Source organism: Panthera onca, chromosome A2 (assembly GCF_046562875.1).
Source record: "Panthera onca isolate mPanOnc1 chromosome A2, mPanOnc1 haplotype 2, whole genome shotgun sequence".
Classification (NCBI taxonomy): Eukaryota; Metazoa; Chordata; class Mammalia; order Carnivora; family Felidae; genus Panthera; species Panthera onca.
In genome coordinates this window covers 20030824-20050097 of record NC_138340.1, presented here as the reverse complement: position 1 = coordinate 20050097, position 19274 = coordinate 20030824, and the positions used below count along the sequence as shown (strand labels likewise).

Here is a 19274-nt window from a genome sequence, read left to right as displayed (position 1 = left end):
TTGAGGCAAAACTCCCTGCTAAGTAAGAAGAGGTCACCTAATCTTGTTTTTCTTTCTCTGTCATCTATCTTCTCTGAAGGCCAGAGATGCTTATGACCCAAGCAATACCATCCTTATACAATCTCAACCTCATCACAACCTCTAGTAACTTTTACCTGATCTGCTTGCCTTCTCTCATATCATATAAGGAAAAGAAGACATCAGTATCTTCTCCAATGGTATTGTAGGTGAAACTCTTCAGACTGAGGAAGAAGTGATGTGGCACTGGCATCCGACAGGTTTCTCCATGACGTGGGCGCATCGTATCTACCTAATGAGGAAGGCAAAAAACAGTGATTCCAATTTTAGTTATTCATGCATTGGTCATAAATAAAATGAAAACTAAATGACTGGCTTTCCTCATACTACCAAAGGGGATCATTTAAGACAGAGAAAAGGTGTTTTCTCTGCTAGTAAGGGAGTACTGTGTCAATATACTTGGTTTGAAGTGGGCAAATATGCAGCTGGGAGAAGTAAACTGAGTGGAGGAGATATAGGAACAGTAATTCCAACTTATGAGTGAACTTAAAGTCTCCACAAGATCACAAATTTATAAATTCTCCACAAACTTCTAAATTCAAAGTTATTTTTTGGAGACACTGTCACCCTGATGCACTTGATTTACATTGTTAGATGGTAATAGCTACCATACTAAATGACACTTCTATTTTCTCCCAGATGGATTCATTTTAGTCTCCCGTCTACTTTATTTTAATTGTGCTTAAGTAAATTTGTTCCTTTGCTGCTGGCAGTGCCTGGAGACCAGGCAAATCTGCTTAGAGACCAGGGCCATTTAGATTGAAGGCACCACACAATCAAGACATCAGGGGTGGCTATCACTGGCTGGTGCATCCCCATGCTGTGATCTCTTAAAAGAAAGAGCTGAGGGAAATACTGGGAGGCCTAGTTAGACTGCTTACCTGGGATGTGCTTTGCTGTACGCTCTGCCGGCTAGATAAGTGCTATGGAAAGAAAAAAAGAAAAATTCACTCAACTGGGAAAGAAAGTAACTGTTATTCAGCAGCCTCTATATGTTAGGCATTCTGTAGTCTTTTACTTATATGTTCTCATTTAATTCTGATAAAAAGCTTGGTGTAAGAAAGTGATGTGCTGAAGATCATACAGCAAGAAGGTGGCAAAGTCTGGATTCAAACCCAAGATTCTCCAGCTCAGAGTACCAACCACCCAAGTGATGGGCTCTTGCTAGTAGATTTTTGCTTTGGTGCTGTTTGCCCCACACCCTCTACCACCTCCTGAGCTGCAAGATCCAGCTTATTCAGGCTTTCTACTCTGGAGGATGTGTAGTCTTTAACCTGAAGCACCCCTCACCCCCAACATGCTGTTCCTTTGCTGCTGGCTGATGTTAGAAGAAGCAGATTCCAATCCCAGCTAAATGTAAAAGGGTTGTGAAATCAGATAAATTGCTTACTCTCTCCAAGAGACATTTTCCTCACCTGTAAAACTGAGATAAAAGCTTTTATTGTCTTTCTCTCAGTTACTGTGAGGCTCAAATTACCTAACAGGAAGCTGCATGGAACAGTAGTTAGGGACCTAAGTGCAGAAGTGAGACCACCTGGTTTTAAATCTTGACTCACATTTGTCTTTGCTCATATAAAAGTGAGGATAACATTTTGTGCTGAACTCAACCTCACAGGGTTTTGTGCAGATTAACCTGGTATGGTAACCTGGTATGTTCAGTCCCTGGTCTTGTTAAACGCAACAATGAGAGTTTCTATTTGCTCTCTTTGGGACCTAGAAGTGGGAGACAACACTCATTTGGTGAACTATTCTACACCACGTGGGTAGGAAGGATGGTTGCTGAGTAAACTGATTTCATTTTTTTAATTTAGGGTTAAATGTGTCCATTTGGAAAACTGAATACAATTAAATGTTAATTTAAATGTATCTTACTAGCCATATTTGCTAATTATTAAATATTCATGTGTATTATTAGCTATATTAGTAATTTATTATTGATTATTAATGTTCATTGATGGGACTATATGTTCCCATGATGCATATTAAATATAATAAAATAGGCCTCCAACAGCTGGGGAAATCATCACATAGAATGTATATGTATAAAAGAAAATGTATACAAAAAGGTTTCTAAAAAATTAGGCTTTCCGGATGCCTGAGTGGCTCAGTCCATTAAGCAACCAACTCTTGATTTCAGCTCAGGTCATGATCTCATGCTTAGTGAGACTGAGCCCCGCATTGGGCTCTGCACTGACAGTGCAGAGCCTGCTTGGGATTCTCTCTCTTCCTCTCTCTGCCCTTCACCTGACTCACATGTGCACACATTTTGTGTTCTCTCTCTCCCAAAATAAATAAAACATTTTTAAAACTCAGGCTTTCAAAAAAAAGTTTTCTATGGTTTAATGACCCATATCCCACTGGGAAGGTTATTGGCCTAAAATGCTTTCCATTGTTCTATTTTACATTCAGGGACTACACTAAGTGATTCTTCTCAAGTGGAGTTACTGATTAAATCCTAAAAATGACTACCAATCCTCAACACAAATATTCAATTATAACTATATACAGGAGTTTATAGCTAATTTTGGTGAACTCCCTTTTGACAATAACAAATGTCATTCTAGATTTTAGAAGCACCAAATTTGAAGAGAATTTTCAAACCAGTCTAACAAATGTTGTGTGGGTAAGGCATCAAAACTGACATTCTGGAACCTCTTTCATGGCACCGTAGGGAAAAACCACTTCCCCTTTAGGTGGCATTCAGCTGGCCAGCTGATAATATCCCTCTTCAGAACCATCACCACCTGTATTAGGGCCATAATGTATTATTTCTGTGTGTTTGCTACCTAACTCTAGACTTTGCCCTCCCAGAGAGCAAAAAAACCCTATCTTAATCATTTTATATTTGAAGTACATAGGGAAATGTACATCAAAAATATAAATTAATTAAGAATTGTATGGACATTGCTAGTGGGGGTATATATAGTCATTTTGGAAAAAAATATGACCTAACGTATTAGCGCTGAAAATGTTATTACCTAACCATTCAGCAATTTGTTTCCTGGTTATAAACCTCATAGAATTGCTTGCTGTTAATGTTACCATCATATTTTATAATTAATAACATAAAATATTCAAAGACCTCTGTGAGTATATATAAAAATATTTGGGTGGCCAGATGTCTATCTGGTGAGCCAAATACTAATACTTCTTTCTTTTAAATCTGTATTTCTGTTAATACTGGTAATCTACCTTTTCCTAGGAAAACTTTTTTATTTCATCCAAGTTTTCTCATTTATTACCAGATAATTCAAGAAAATATTCTCTTACAATTGCTTTTGTGTCCTTTGTGTTTGGAATAAATTTTCCTTTCTCATTAAAAAAATGTATGCACTACATTACTGTTCTGGCAAATTTCCCCCATACAGAAGGCGTTTTCAGCCCTTTGAAGTCTCTGGTTCATTTAGTCTACAAAAGTCTACCAATAGGGGAAAAAACCCTGCAACTTCAGACATTCTATTCAATTGAATAACACAATTAATTGCCTGCTATATATATTTGGAACTGTGTTAAGTATTGTGGGTCTTACAAGGAAATACAAGACCAATCTAGTCAGATCACTAATAAAACGATGCTTCATTGCTAGCAAATTTAATCAATTGATTTAAGTCCAGAAATGAAAGTACAAACATTGATCTAATAAAAACATTAATTAGTACTAGAAGATAACAGACTAATACAGTTCCCAACACATGCTAATGTGGAAAGATAACAACATAACAGGAGGTTATAATGTAAGTATTTTGTTAGATCTCCCCACAATTTAGAAGCTCTTATATAATCTTCAAGTGTCCATTCCCCAAAGAGGCATAGCTAATTAAAATTAACACAAATACTTTGTTGTTGCCCTTTGAAATGCTTTTTAGTTTGGGCGGCACCAGTTCTCTGTCGTTGAAAGTGCATTTGGACTTGTTATTATGCAGAAGCAAGAACTGAGGAGAATTAGGGGATTCTTCTGGTTCTTGTCATATAGAATAGAAAATCTGTGCATATAAAGAGATTTTTACCAATTACTACCACTAAACACTTGCACAGGGGATTGATCTTTTTAATGAAAAACAAAATTTCTAAATGTACACTTAAGGTATAATCCTATTCATAAAGGTTTTCTTGTAAAATGAGTGACAAAGAATATTATATTCAGAAAGTTTCACATGGAGCCTTTGTAATTTCCAGTAATAGATTTAAATGTTAATAGAAAAAGGTTTTAAAAGGTTATTCCTTTGAAACTTCTTGATAAATTTAACATTTAATCAAAACACTTGCTGTGCATTTACTATATGCAATTTAACATAAAAATAAGTTGTTTTCAATGAATTTATGGACTTTCAAAATCGTTTTTTTCTTCTGAATATCTAGTTCTTTTATCTAAAGGCAAATACATGGGATAAAAGACAGCATAAAATGAAAAAAAGAGACTTGAATCTTTGGTCTTTTTGAGAAGTCAACATTTTAAAATTAACATTTAAATGTATTAAAAGTAATATAAGCACATAGTTTTAAAAGTTAAATAGCCTTAAAAGTCTTGCAATAGAGTAAACTGAGGGTTGATGGGGGGTGGGAGGGAGGGAGGGGAGGGTGGGTGACGGTTATTGAGGAGGGCACCTGTTGGGATGAGCACTGGGTGCTGTATGGAAACCAATTTGACAATAAATTTCATATTAAAAAAATAAACTGCTGAAAGACTACCAGTTGGGGGGGGGGGATGGGCCAGAGACACACTGATAATTCAGAAAAAAAAATGCAATTCAATCAGTAGACTTGTAACACTATGTTCAACCTCCCTAGTAATCAAATGAAAATTAAAACAATAAGAAACAATCATGCCTATTAAGTTGGCAAACATAAAAAAAAAGTCTTGCAATAAAATTATCAGTCCTCTGTTCATCCTGTACTATTTCCTAAGATAAGTACTTTTAACTCTTTATTATGTTTTTTTTTCTAAAATTTATCAAGTATTTCTAAATGTCACATTTATAAAGCTCTCTTTTTGTGAAGTTTTAGATTTATTTATTAGCTTCTTATAATGGTAGTGAGGATTTTCACATTTGTTTATATTCACTTCCCTTCATCTATCTTCCTAATATCTCCCAATTTTTGGTTAAAACTTGTTAGTGACTGTAACTTTTAAATATTGTTCACTGGTGAGCCAAACAGTGTATTTCAATTACATTTCCTTTCTTCTACATGTTGCTTTTGTTTTAGAAGTCTTAGTTTTTGGGGCGCCTGGGTGGCTCAGTCAGTGAGCATCTGACTTAAGCTCAGGTTATGATCTCATGGTCTGTGTGTTAGAACCCCAAGTCGGGCTTTGTGCTGACAGCTTAGAGCCTGGAGCCTGCTTCAGATTCTGTGTCTCCCTTGCTCTCTGCCCCTCCCCTGCTCATGCTCTCTCTCTCAAAAATAAATAACATTGAAAATAATAAAAAATTCTTAAAAAGGCAATCTTAGTTTTATTTAAGTTACAGGGCCTTCTATGTTCCTTCCTATGTTCTTCTACAGCTTTATAAAATACCTTTCAAAAACATCCTCCATATGGTACAATATTCTTTTTCTTTCAAGTTTATATTTAAATTCTAGTTAGTTAAAATATAGTGCAGTATTGGTTTCAGGAGCAGAATTCAGTGATTCGTCACTTACATACAACACTGAGTGATCATCACAACAAGTGTCCTCCTTAATACCCATCACTCATCTAGCTCATCTCCCATCCACCTCTCTCCATCAACCCATAGTTTGTTCTCTATTGTTAAGAGTCTCTTGTAGTTTGTTTCCCTCTCTTCCCTCCCCCAATTTCCCATGTTCATCTGTTTTGTTTCTTAAACTCCACATGTGTGAAATCATATGGTATTTGTTTTTCTCTGACTTACTGTATTAGAGCATAATACATTCTAGCTCCATCCATGTCACTGCAAATGGCAAAATGTCATTTTTTGAAGTTGAGTAATATTCCATTGTATGCATATGTGTGTGAATGCATGTGTGTATATATATACACACACATCTTCTTTTTTATTATTTTAAAACTAAATATAATTTATTGTCAAATTGGTTTCCATACAACACCCAGCGCTCATCTCAACAGGTACCTTCCTCAATGCCCATCACCCACTTTCCCTTCTCTCCCACCTCCCATCAACCCTCAGTTTGTTCTCAGTTTTTAAGAGTCTCTTATGGTTTGTCTCCCTCTTCTCTGTAACTTTTTATTTTCCCCTTCCCCTCCCCCATGGTCTTCTTTTTTAAGTTTCTCAGGATCCGCATACGAGTGAAAACATATGGTATCTTTCTCTGCCTGACTTATTTCACTTAGCATAATACCCTCCAGTTCTATCCACATTGCTGCAAATGGCCAGATTTCATTCTTTCTCATTGTCAAGCAGTATTCCATTGTATATATAAACCACATATTTATCCATTCATCAGTTGATGGACATTTAGGCTCTTTCCATAATTTGGCTATTGTTGAAAGTGGTGCTATAAACATGGGGGTAGATGTGCCCCTATACATCAGCACTCCTGTATCCCTTGGGTAAATTCCTAGCAGTGCTATTGCTAGGTCATAGGGTAGTTCTATTTTTAATTTTTTGAGGAACCTTCACACTGTTTTCCAGAGCAACTGCACCAGTTTGCATTCTCACCAACAGTGCAAGAGGGTTCCTGTTTCTCCACATCCTCGCCAGCATTTATAGTTTGCTGATTTGTTCATTTTAGCTACTCTGACCGGCATGAGGTGGTATCTGAGTGTGGTTTTGATTTGTATTTCCCTGAGGAGGAGCGACGTTGAGCATCTTTTCATGTGACTGTTGGCCATGTCTATTCATGTCTTCTGCCCATTTCTTCACTGGATTATTTGTTTTTCGGGTGTGGAGTTTGGTGAGTTCTTTATAGATTTTGGATACAGCCCTTTGTCTGATATGTCATTTGCAAATATCTTTTCCCATTCCATCGGTTGCCTTTTAGTTGATTGTTTCCTTTGCAGTGCAGAAGCTGTTTATTTCCATGAGGTCCCAAAAGTTCATTTTTGCTTTTAATTCCCTTGACTTTGGAGATATGCCGAGTAAGAAATTGCTGCGGCTGAGGTCAGAAAAGTTTTTTCCTGCTTTCTCCTCTAGGGTTTTGATGGTCTCCTGTCTCAAATTCAGGTCCTTCATCCATTTTGAGTTTATTTTTGTGTATGGTTTAAGAAAGTGGTCTAGTTTCATTCTTCTGCATGTTGCTGTCCAGCTTTCCCAGCACCATTTGTTAAAGAGACTGTCTTTTTTCCATTGGATATTCTTTCCTGCTTTGTCAAAGATTAGTTGGCCATACATTTGTGGGTTTAATTCTGGGGTCTCTATTCTATTCCATTGGTCTGTATGTCTGTTTTTGTGCCAATATCATACTGTCCTGATGATTACAGCTTTGTAGTTGAGGCTAAAGTCTGGGATTTTGATGCCTTCCGCTTTGGTTTTCTTCTTCAATATTACTTTGGCTATTAGGGGTCTTTTGTGGTTCCATACAAATTTTAGGATTGCTTGTTCTAGCTTTGAGAAGAATGCTGGTGTAATTTTGATTGGGATTGCATTGAATGTGTAGATAGCTTTGGGTAGTATTGATATTTTAACAATATTTATTCTTCCAATCCATAAGCAGGGAATGTTTTTTCATTTCTTTGTATCTTCTTCCATTCCTTCATGAGCTTTCGGTAGTTTTCAGCATACAGATCTTTTACATCTTTGGTTAGGTTTATTCCTAGGTATTTTATGCTTCTTGGTGCAATTGTGAATGGGATCAGTTTCTTTATTTCTCTTCCTGTTTCTTCATTATTATACCACATCTTCTTTATCATTCACCAGTTGATGGATATTTGGGCTCTCTTGATAGTGAGAGAGTTTGGTGGTATCTCATTGTGTGTTTTTTTAAATTTAAATTCAAGTTAGTTAATATACAGTATAGTCTCAGCTTCAAGAGTAGAACCCAGTGATTCATCTCTTATATATGACACCCAACGTTTGTCCCAAAAAATGCCCTCCCTTAAGGCCCATCACCCATTTAACCCATCCCCCACCCACCTCCCCTCTAGCAACCCTCAGTTTGTTCTCTGTCTTTAAGAGTCTCTTATAGTTTACCTCCTTCTGTTTTTATCTTATTTTTCCTTCCCTTCCCCTGTGTTCTGTTGTGTTTCTCAAATTCCACATATGAATGAAACCATTTAATAACTTTCTCTGACTTATTTCGCTTAACCTAATACCCTCTAGTTGTTGCAAATGACAAGATTTCATTATTTTTCATCACAAGTAGTATTCAATATATGCCACATCTTTTCATCCATTCATCAGTCAATGGACACTCCATATGGGCTCTTTCCATAACTTGGCTATTGTTGATAGCACTGCCATAAAGATTGGGGTGCATGTGCCCCTTCAAAACAGTACACCTATATCCTTTGGATAAATACCCAGTAGTGCAAATGCTGGATCACAGGATAGTTCTATTTTTAATTTTTTGAGAGACCTCCATACTGTTTTCCAGAGTGGCCGCACCAGTTTGCATTCCCACCAACAGTGCAAAAGGGTTCCCCTCTCTCTACAACATCACCAACACCTGTTGTTTCCTGTGCTGCTTATTTTAGCTGTTTTTACAGGTGTGAGGTGGTATTTCATTGTGGTTTTGACTTGTATTTCCCTGTTGATGAGTGATGTTGAGCATCTTTTCATGTGTCTGTTAGCCATATGGATATCTTCTTTGGAAAAGTGTCTATTCATGTCTTCTGTCCATTTCTTCACTGGATTATTTGTATTTTGGGAGTTGAGTTTGCTAAGTTCTTTATAGATTTTGGATTCTAACCCTCTACCAGATATGTCATTTGCAAATACCTTCTACCATTATGTAGGCTGCATTTTAGTTTTGTTTATTGTTTCCTTTACTGGCAGAAGCTTTTTATCATAAGTCTCAATTGTTTATGTTTGCTTTTGTTTCCCTGGCCTTTGGCAAAGTGTCTAGTAAGAAGTTGCTCTGGCTGAGGTCAAACAGGTTGCTGACTTTTTTCTCCTCTAGGGTTTTGATGGTTTCCTATCTCACATTTAGGTCTTTCATCTATTTTGAACTTATTTTTGTGTATGGTCTAAGCTAGTGGTCTAGCATCATTCTTCTGAATGTTGCTGTCCAGTTTTCCCAACTGTTGAAGAGACTGTCTTTCTTCCATTGGATATTCTTTCGTGTTTTGTTGAAGATTAGTTGACTATATAGTTGTGGGTCCATTTTTGGGTATTCTATTCTGTTCCATTGACTGTGTTTGTGCCAGTCCCATACTATCTTGATGACTACAGCTTTATAATATAGTTTCAAATCCAGAATCATGGTATCTCCAGCTTTGTTTTTCTTTTTCAGGATTGCTTTGACTATTCGGGGTCTTTTGTGGTTCCATACAGATCTTAGGATTGTTTTCTCTAGCTCTCTGAAAAGTGCTGATGGTATTTTGATAGGGATTGCATTAAATATGTAGACTGCTATGGATAAAACTACCAAATACTCTATGAAGTCATTTTTCTCCTAGAGACATTTCCTCCTGACTGCCCCTCTGCTTTCATCTAGACCAGTTACTGTCTAGGCCTATTGCACAACTGTCATCCTGGAATGTTCCTCTGATGGTAACCTGAGAATTCTCTGCACTTCTCCTTTCATTCCCTTTCCTGTATGGCACATAAAAGCTAATAGCATCTTTTCGTTTACTCCCTTATTTTAAAGAAATAATTTATTGTTTAGTAGTTTCCTAAAAAAGAGAGAATTTTTATTCATTTGTTTTTATACTTTGAGTGACCAAAATTTTCTTCGGGCAACTTTCCCATTTGATTGATAATATAGCAGAGTAAATGCAGAATTCTAAGACAAATTTTATTTTCCCTCAGAATTTTAAAGGCAGTGTTTCGTTATTTTCTAGTTTTCAGCGTTGCTATTAGGAAGACAAATGCTATTCTTAGGACAAATCCTTAGTAGGTGACCTATTTTTCTCACTGGAAGGTTTCAACTTTAGTGAGCTGAAATTTCACAATTAAGTGCTAAATACTTATTAGGACTTTCAATCTGGAGACTCATATCTATGCTCTGGAAAAGGTTTTTTTTTTTTTTTTGCCAGCTTTACTGAGATATGATTAACATATTATATAAGTCTAAGGTGCACAACATGATGATTTGATACACATACAATATTGCAAAATAAGTACCACAATAAGGTTAGTTAACACGTCTTTCACCTAACATAATTACCTTTTTTTGGTTGTTGGTATGGTGAGAACATTTAAGATCTACTCTTTTAACAACCTTCAAGTACACAATACACTATAGTGAACGACTGTCACCATGTGTTACATTAGATACCCAGAATTTAATCCTCTTATAACTGAAAGTTTGTACCCTTTGACTAATATCTCATTTCCCCTACTCCCCACTCCTGGCAACCAACAATCTACTCTTTGTTTCTATTATTTCAGCTTTTTAAAATTCCACATATAAATGAGATCATAAAGTATTATTTGTCATTCTCTGATTTATTTCACTTAGTATAATGCTCTCAGGGTTCATCAATTTTGCTATAAATGGTAGGATTTCCTTCTTTATTATGGGTGATTAATATTTTATTGTATATATACTGTATTTTATTTCTCCATTCATCCATCAATGGACACTTAAGTGTTTCTATGTCTTGGCTACTGTGAATAGTGCTTCAATGAACAAGGAAGTACAGCTATCCTCTGAGATCTGAATTCCAATTTCTTTGGATATATACCCAAAAGTGGAATTGCTGGATCATACAGTTCTATTTTCTATTTTTTGAGGAATCTCCATTCTGCTTTTCACAGTGACTATACAAATTTATATTTCCAACAATGGTGCACGAGAGTTCTCTTTGCTACATATCCTTGCCACTATTTATCTCATCTTTTAAAAAATTCTTTTTCTCTTTTATTTTTTATTAAAATATAATCAACATACAGTGTTATATTAGTTTCAGGTGTACAACATTGATTCAAGAATATGATACATTACTCAATGCTCACTACAGTTAAGTGTAGTCACCATCTGTCACCATTCAATGTCATTATGTTATTACTGACTATATTCCCTAGGCTTTACTTTCAACTCGGTGAATTATTTATTTTATAACTGGAAGTTAGTACCTCCTGTCTTTTTGATGACAGGCATTCTAACAGATGTGAGGTAATATTTCATTGTGGTTTTGATTTGCGCTTCCCTAACGGTTAATGATACTGAACACCTTTTCATGTATTTTTGTGTCTTCTTTGGTAAAAAGTCAGATCCTCTGCCCATTTAAAAAATCAGACTGTTTTTTTTCTCTTGAGCTTTAGGAGTTCCTTACATAGTTTGGATATTAACCCTTTATGGTTTGTGAATATTTTCTCCTCTTCTGTAGGCTGACTTTTCATTTTGTTAATTGTTTCTTTTGCTGCACAGAAACTTTTATTTTAATGTTGTCCCACTTGTTAATTTTTGCTTTTGCTATTGTGCTTTTGGTGTCATATTCAAAAACCACTGGCAACAGCAATGTCAAGCAGCTTTGTTTTATGTTTTCTTCTAGGAGATTACAGTTTCAGGTCTAACATTTAAGTCCTTAGAGTTAATTTTTGTGAGCAGTGTAAGATAGAAGTACAATTTTCATTCTTCTGCATTTGAATATCCAGTTTTCCCAACATTTACTGAAGAGACTATCCTTCCCTCATTGAATATTATTGGCTCCCTTGCAAACATTAGTTGACCATATACGTGTGGGTTTATTTCTGGGGTCTCAATTCTGCTCCATTGGTCTGTTCATCAAGCCAGTACCATACTGTTTTGATTACTATAAATTTATAATGTAGTTTGAAATCAGAGGAGAGCCTGGGTGGCTCAGTTGGGTGAGCATCCAACTTTGGCTCAGGTCATGATCTCGCGGTTCGTGAGTTTGAGCCCTGCGTTGGGCTCTGCTGACAGCTCAGAGCCTGGAGCCTGCTTCAGATTCTGTGCCCCCCTCTCTCTCTGCCCCACCCTTGCTTGTGCTCTGTCTCTCTGTCTTTCAAAAATGAATAAACATTAAAAAATTTAAAAAAAAAAAGAAATCAGGAAGTGTGATGCCTCCAGGGTCTATTGTGGTTCCATATGAAATTTAGAATCTCATTTCTAAAAAATCCCATTGGCATTTAAAAAATATTTACATTTATTTATTTAAATTCAAGTTAGTTACCATACAGTGTAGTACTGGTTTCAGGAGTAGAACCCAGTGATTCATCACTTACATAGAATACCCGGTGCTTTCCCAACAAGTGCCCTTAATGCCCATTTAGCCCATCCCCTACCCACTTCCCCTCCAGCAACCCTGTTTGTTCTCTGTAGTTAAGAGTCTTTTATGGTTTGCCTCCCTCTCTGTTTTTATCTCATTTTTCTTTCCTTTCTCCTATGTTCATCTATCTTGTTTCTTAAATACCACGAGTGAAGTCACGGTATCTGTCTTTCTCTGACTGGCTTGTTTTGCTTAGCATAATACATTCTAGTTCCATCCATGTTGTTGCAAATGGAGAGGTTTCATTCTTCTTCATCACCAAGCAGTATTCCCTTGTATATATGTACCACATCTTTTTATCCATTCATCAGTCGATGGATATTTGAGCTCTTTCCATAATTTGGCTATTGTTGACAGCACTGCTATAAACACTGGAGTGCATGTACCCCTTTGAATCTGTATTTTTGTATTCTTTGGGTAAATTCCTAATAGTGTAATTGCTGGATTATAGGGTAGTTCTATTTTTAGTTTCTTGAGGAACTTCCATATTGTTTTCCAGAGTGCCTGCACAAGTTTGCATTCCCACCACAAGTGCAAGAGGGTTCCCCTTTCTCTGCATCCTCACCAACACCTTTTGTTTCTTGTGTTGTTAATTTTAGCCATTTTGACAGGTGTGAGCTGGTATCTCATCATGCTTTTGATTTGTATTTCCCTGATGATGTGATGTTAAGTATCTTTTCATGTGTCTGTTAGCCATCTGATGTCTTCTTTGGAAAGTATCTATGCATGTCTTCTGCCGTTTCTTCACTGGATTATTATTATTTTTTTGGATGTTGAGTTGGATAAGTTCTTTACAGACTTTGGATACTAACCTTTTATCACATATGTTGTTTGCAAATATCTTCTCCCATTCTGCAGGCTGCCTTTTAGTTTTGTTGACTGTCTCCTTCACTGTGCAGAAGCTTTTTATCTTGATTAATAGTTTGGGGTGCCTGGGTGGCTCAGTCGATTAAGCATCCAACTTCAGCTCAGGTAATGATATCACAGTTCATGAGTTAGAGCTCTGTGTCAGGCTCTATACTGACAGCTCAGAGCCCAGAGCCTGCTTCGGATTCTATGTCTCCCTCTCTCTGCCCCTTCCCTGCTCATGCTCTGTCTCTCTCTCTCAAAAATTAATAAACGTTAAAAAAATTAAGAAATAATGAAATTAGTCAGAGAAAGACAAATATATGACTTCACTTATATGAGGACCTTAAGAGGCAAAACAGATTAATGTAAGGGAAGGGAAACAAAAATAATATAAAAACAGGGAGGGGGACAAAACAGAAGAGACTCATGAATATGGAGAACAAACTGAGGGTTACTGGAGGGGGTGTGGGAGAGGGGATGGGCTAAATGGGTAAGGGGCACTAAGAAATCTACTCCTGAAATCATTGTTGCACTATGTGCTAACTAATTTGGATGTAAATTTAAAAAAATAAAATTATATAACAAAATTTTAAAGTAATACATTTTAAGAAAAGACCCAATAGGTCATGTTTGCTTTTGTTTCCCTGGCCTTTCATGAGATGTTACTCTTAGTGAGAAGTTACTCCAGCCAAGGTTGAAGAGGTTGCTGCCTGTGTTATCTAGCATTTTGATGGTTTCCTGTCTCCTGTTTAGGTCCTTCGTTTTGAATTTATTTTTGTGTCTGTTGTAAGAAAGTGTTCCAGTTTCATTCTTCTGCATGTTTCTGTCCAGTTTTCCCAACACTATTTGTTGAAAAGACTGTCTTGTTTTTTTTCCATTGAATAGTCTTTCCTGCTTTGTTGAAGATTCATTGACCATATAGTTGTAGGAGTCCATTTTGATATTGAAGCTTTCTATTGATTCTTCAGTCTTTGTATCCTTCAGCTCCAAAATTTATTTCATTGTTTTTTATATTTTCTTTTTGTTGAACTTTTCATTTTGTTCTTGTATTATTTACCCAGTTTTGTTGAATTTTTTTTTTTTTGTGAGAGCTACAAGCCCTCTGAGCATCTTAGAACAATTATTTTGAATTATCTGTCAGCAATTTGTATATCTCCATTTCTTTGGGGTCACTGAAAGTTTACTGTGTTCCTTTGCTCATGTCACATTTCCCTGATTCTTTGTGATTCCTGTACTCTTGAATAGTTATCTATGTATGTGAAGAGCAGTCACCATTTCAAGACTATACTGAATGAGTTCAGTGAGGAAAGATCTTCACTGATAGGTAGAGGCATGCTAGAGAATGCTATGACTCTGGGTCTAGTGGTGCAGGATGCCAAGTGTAGGGCATATGGCAATTCTGGGGCCAGGAGTGTGTGTCTCACTGGCTTAGGCCACATGGGTCAACAATAGCGACAACCATGGGATTTCGTAGAGAGGTGCAGAGGGTCTACAGTGTCTGCAATGGTTGGTGGGGTCCTCAGTGGCTCTTCTAAGTCCAGTGTCTAGGAACCTGGGCAGGCAGCAGTGGTGGTCAGAGCTAATAGTATGTATACCTTCAGCTTCAAGGTACCTGCAAAGTGTCAGGGGAAAGCTGCAAGACACACAGTTAATGGGACCAGCACAAGAGGCAGATGCCAACTGCACATGCACTAGCAACTGCAGGGGCTCTGGTTACTGGCATGGATTCGCATAGCTGTAGGAGGCATTAGAGACTGGGACAGAGACTGGCCTGGCAGTATGCAGGTGCATAGCTTCAGGGGTTAGCTTTAGGTGTGTCCAGCAATGAAGGCCACGGACAACTGTCAAGGGCAGATCTGGGCCCATAAGCAGCTGTGGGGGCCTTGGTTATTGGCATACACTCCTGTGTATACAGGAGTTCACCATGGGAGCATGCACGGCAATGAAGGTCAATGACAGAAGTCAGGCCAGCAGGTACGCAGCAGCAGGGGCTACATATGAACATATGCACAACCACAGAACTCAGCCATGGGAATCTAGGCTGGCATGTTACATGTGCACAGCCACAGAGGCTAGGCTAGCTGCTGCATATTTAATGCCCCAGAGAGGGGTGGGGAGGGAGCAGGAGGTGCTTAGGGGGCTGGCATCTGTGAATGCAAATACCTGCAGGGTGAAAAACTTGGGTGAGAAAATTTGCAGGGGTTCTGTAGCAGCTTTGCTGGCCACTGGTTTCTTCAAAGGTGAAAGATGCTGAGGTTCTCTGTGCAGCAGTCTCCTAGGGTCCATGATGAGGACCTCAGTGATGAAAGCTGAGGGGGTTTGCAGCATCTATAAGGGTTGTTCAAGTCCTCAGAAGTGAAGGCTGCTGGGATCCTATACCCAGCAGGCTAGTGGGAACCATGGTCACTCTCGCCGCATGGCAGATATGGGTAGCCCCTGTCCTTTTCCTTGTTCCTACCTATCTCTAGATGTCTCAGCTTTGCCAGTCTCTTGATGGGGTAAAATTGAAGAGGATCCTTTATACAGTGCCTGAAGGGCTGGGAAAGCTGGTCACCTATCTTCTTCTCCTTTTCCTGGAGAGGGGAATCCTTTTAGGCTAGGGAGTTCCTTCTTGTTGCTAAGTAGTGCCAGCCTGGGGCATGGAATGATGTAGCAAAATGAAAGTGTTCTTCCTATGCTTTTTGTCTGGTTATTCTGAGGTTTTTTTTCTCCACTGTGTGGCTGAAGCTTCTTAAGTGATGGTTTTCTTCTGAGCTCTCCCAGAGCTATCTTTCATTTGTGCCTGTCTAAATGTTGATCTTCATGGGAGGACAGGGGATGGAATCTTCTACTCCACCATCTTGGTGATATCACTACCCTGGAAAAGTTTTTAATATGATTTCTTCAGTAATTTTATTTATCTCTGTTCTTTCTTCTTTAACTCCATTATCTGGATATTGGACCTCTTGGATCAAACCTCTAACTTTCCTAACATTTCTCTCCTATTGCTAATTTTTTATTGGTGTCATCCTGTTTTCTAATATTTTTATCAAGTTTATCCCAGTTAACTCATTTGTAATTTTCTAGAACTCCTTCAATTGCTTCTTAGATTGTTCCACTCTGTTTCTTGGCTGTCTCTGGATTTCTCTTTGCAGACAGCAACCACCATTTTCTTCTATTGACTTGTCTGTTTCTTCCAATTTCCTTTCACATGTATTTGTTCTGTCTCTGACTTTTATGTGCGAGGTTTCCTCCAATGTTTATTGATGTCTGGCTGTCCAGAAGTGCTGTGTAGGATCTGCTGAATACTGGGTTTCACTGTATGAAGGTTTGTGGAAGGTAATGGTAATCACATCCAACATCTTTAAATGGTAATACCACATAATATTCTGATGACTCTGAAGTTGTTATATCTGAGCTTCACTTCTGAACACCAGACTTTCAGCATCTCAGTTTGGCAGTCTAAAAGTCATCTCAAACTTGAAAAGAAAAACCAGACCAATGTATTGATTCCCACTGCTATACTCCAAAACCTGCTTCTCCCACAGTATTTCCTATTCCACTTTTACAAGGTCAAAGTTGGGAAGATCAAAACATAGGAGTCATTCTTCTCTGACCTTCCTCTTTTTTGTACACACATATACCAAATCAATCTATCACCAACTCTGAATGGATTTGTCTCCAACACACATTCAGAATCCAACAATTTCTTACTACTTTCATTGCTCCAACTCTGGCCCAAATACCAAAAATTAAAATATTTTGCTTGAATGACTGCTCCCTAATTCCATTCTTGCCCCACTCTGGTCCTTCTGCACACATCAGCTGGAGGGATCCTTTTAAAATGTAAGCCAGATTATGTGATTCCTCTGCTCAAACACCTTCATAGGCTTTCTGTCACACTTAGAATAAAATGCAAAATCCTCATCAAAAATAGCATCCTCTAAGCCACCATTCTAAGGAGAGGTCTTAGCCTCAAACTCTCAATCACCCTTCACTTTCCACATCTAATTGATCAAAATTCATCATTTTTATTTACTAACATCTACATTCTCTACTGCATTTCTTCTTCATTCTTATTGCTGTCTAGTCATTATTTATTGCCTGAATCACTTCTGTGGTCTCTTTCCTTCCTGATTCCAGTCTTCTGCATTTTACATTCTCTAAAGACAGAGTCAGCATTTGAAACCCATATCCAATCACGTTACTCCTATAGCTATACCAGACTACTGGACAAAGTGTAACATGGGGCTTATAAAACTCTTCATGATCTGACCCTTGCCTCCTTCTGTGACTTACCTCCCAATTATTAACACATACTTACATGCCAAAGTTACCAAAGTTACTGGAAGTTTTCACTGATTTTTCCCAGCCCCAGATAATCAGTCACTCCCTCTAGCAACATCTTAATAAATTTATGGCATACAGCACATATACGGCAATTGTTTGTTTGTGGTCTATTTGATCCCACTAGACTAGTTTCTCAACCTGGGGGCCATGTATGGACTTCATGGGAAAACATCAGAAGTAACTGTCAATTACTTAAAACTGAGGGTAAAACTTTGTATGCAAAACCATACTTGCATTGTCCTGGGAAGAAATTCTCTCCGATCTCCATGACCCAGAAAGGGTAAAGAACATCGATACTCCAGATGGTGATATTCTCGAGGGATGGGATAAGTCTTGTTCATCTTTAATCTCTAAATCTCATGCTTTACAGCATCATACTGAACAGAGCATAGTTAGGGCAACTATACACAAATGCTTTCCTACACTAGCAAATATACATTAGCAATTGATATGTTACTTGTGTATTACTTAGGAAAATTTCCAAAGGTCCTTGACCAGGCAACATACTTTGTACCCTCAAAGTTACCTAAAAAATTACATTTTCCTTAAATAGAAACTTGTAATTCTTTCAATAAACACTCAAATACATAACTCCACAAAGCAATATTTTACCCAGTCCCTTAGTTTAAGCTTAATAGTCACCTGAGGCTTCTGATCTTTATTTGTTTTACCTTAAAATTTTTTACCTTTAGTTACTTCTCATTCAGTCTGTAAAATGTAATCTTCATCATCAATTAACTCAATACATTTTAGTAACAGCCAATATACAGCTAAAGATGTATCACGTCTATCTCTTACTATACTTTAAATTATTTCCAGGTTCAATCACTACATTAACCAATAAACTGGATCTTTACAGCTTCAACTACCTTCCCTTCTTAAGAGGTGGTGAGAGACAGAATTTTGGATGCAGGCTGAAGGAGCTCCATTCACTAGCAAAACCAACAGATAAATGATCCCTGGATATTACAATACAGCCTTGCACAGTATTTCCATTTAGAAAGCAATGGTGATATGTAGTGTCAGAATAAGGAAGATCCCTTACATACACTGGGACAAAGACAAAGGAACAATTTTAGCAATACTGTTTCATAGTGTAATTAGGAATAACAAACAAAGAAGAAATAATGAAGTGTGTAGGAACAAGCTTACCCTGTGTTAGATTTCTTACCATTTTATAGAGATCTGAGACACTAATCTGGTCTGAATCCACTACTTCAAAGTCCTTTCGAGGCACCAAGTCCAGGCCCAAATGCCTAGTAAAGAGAAAGAACACACTCAGCATGCCATGTCCTTCAATTACTCATCTCCTTTTATGTGCCCAGAAGTTCTTATCTGCCATAACCTTGTGTACAGAGGTTGAGACATTACCCCAGCAGGGACATGCCTTTATACAGTAACAGCTAATTGTGTTCACCATTAGGTAAATAAATGAGGCTGGGGATTTTAAGACCGTGATAGTTTTAATCCCCAAGTAGTTCCCCCTTCTGATGGAAAAATGAATTTATTCAATACCATGTCTCTAACAGATTGTTTGAATTAAGAATGTATTTTCTATAGATCATTGATAAGTCATGTTCATTTTTCTCATCCTACCAATCCTACAAGTATGCTCAAGGCTTAGTCATGCATTACTTTCATTAGCATGAAAAAATCATTCAGGATCTAAGTAGATTTGTAATTCAAACACATAAAAATCACCTCTGAA

At 37.5% G+C, this 19274-nt stretch overlaps 1 protein-coding gene across 4 annotated transcripts in view; it reads right to left on the bottom strand.

The window, feature by feature from the left end:
* Window positions 1-19274, bottom strand: part of DOCK3 (dedicator of cytokinesis 3) — a 597071-nt gene that overhangs the window by 202556 nt on the left and 375241 nt on the right. For all 4 annotated transcript variants that reach the window (XM_081794945.1, XM_081794946.1, XM_078443039.2 and 1 more), the window contains exons 7-9: window positions 18738-18822; window positions 960-1001; window positions 156-310 (exon numbers count right to left, since the gene is read on the bottom strand). In XM_081794945.1, coding sequence (XP_081651071.1) covers window positions 156-310; window positions 960-1001; window positions 18738-18822 — 282 coding nt within the window. The remainder of the gene's footprint in view (window positions 1-155; window positions 311-959; window positions 1002-18737; window positions 18823-19274) is intronic.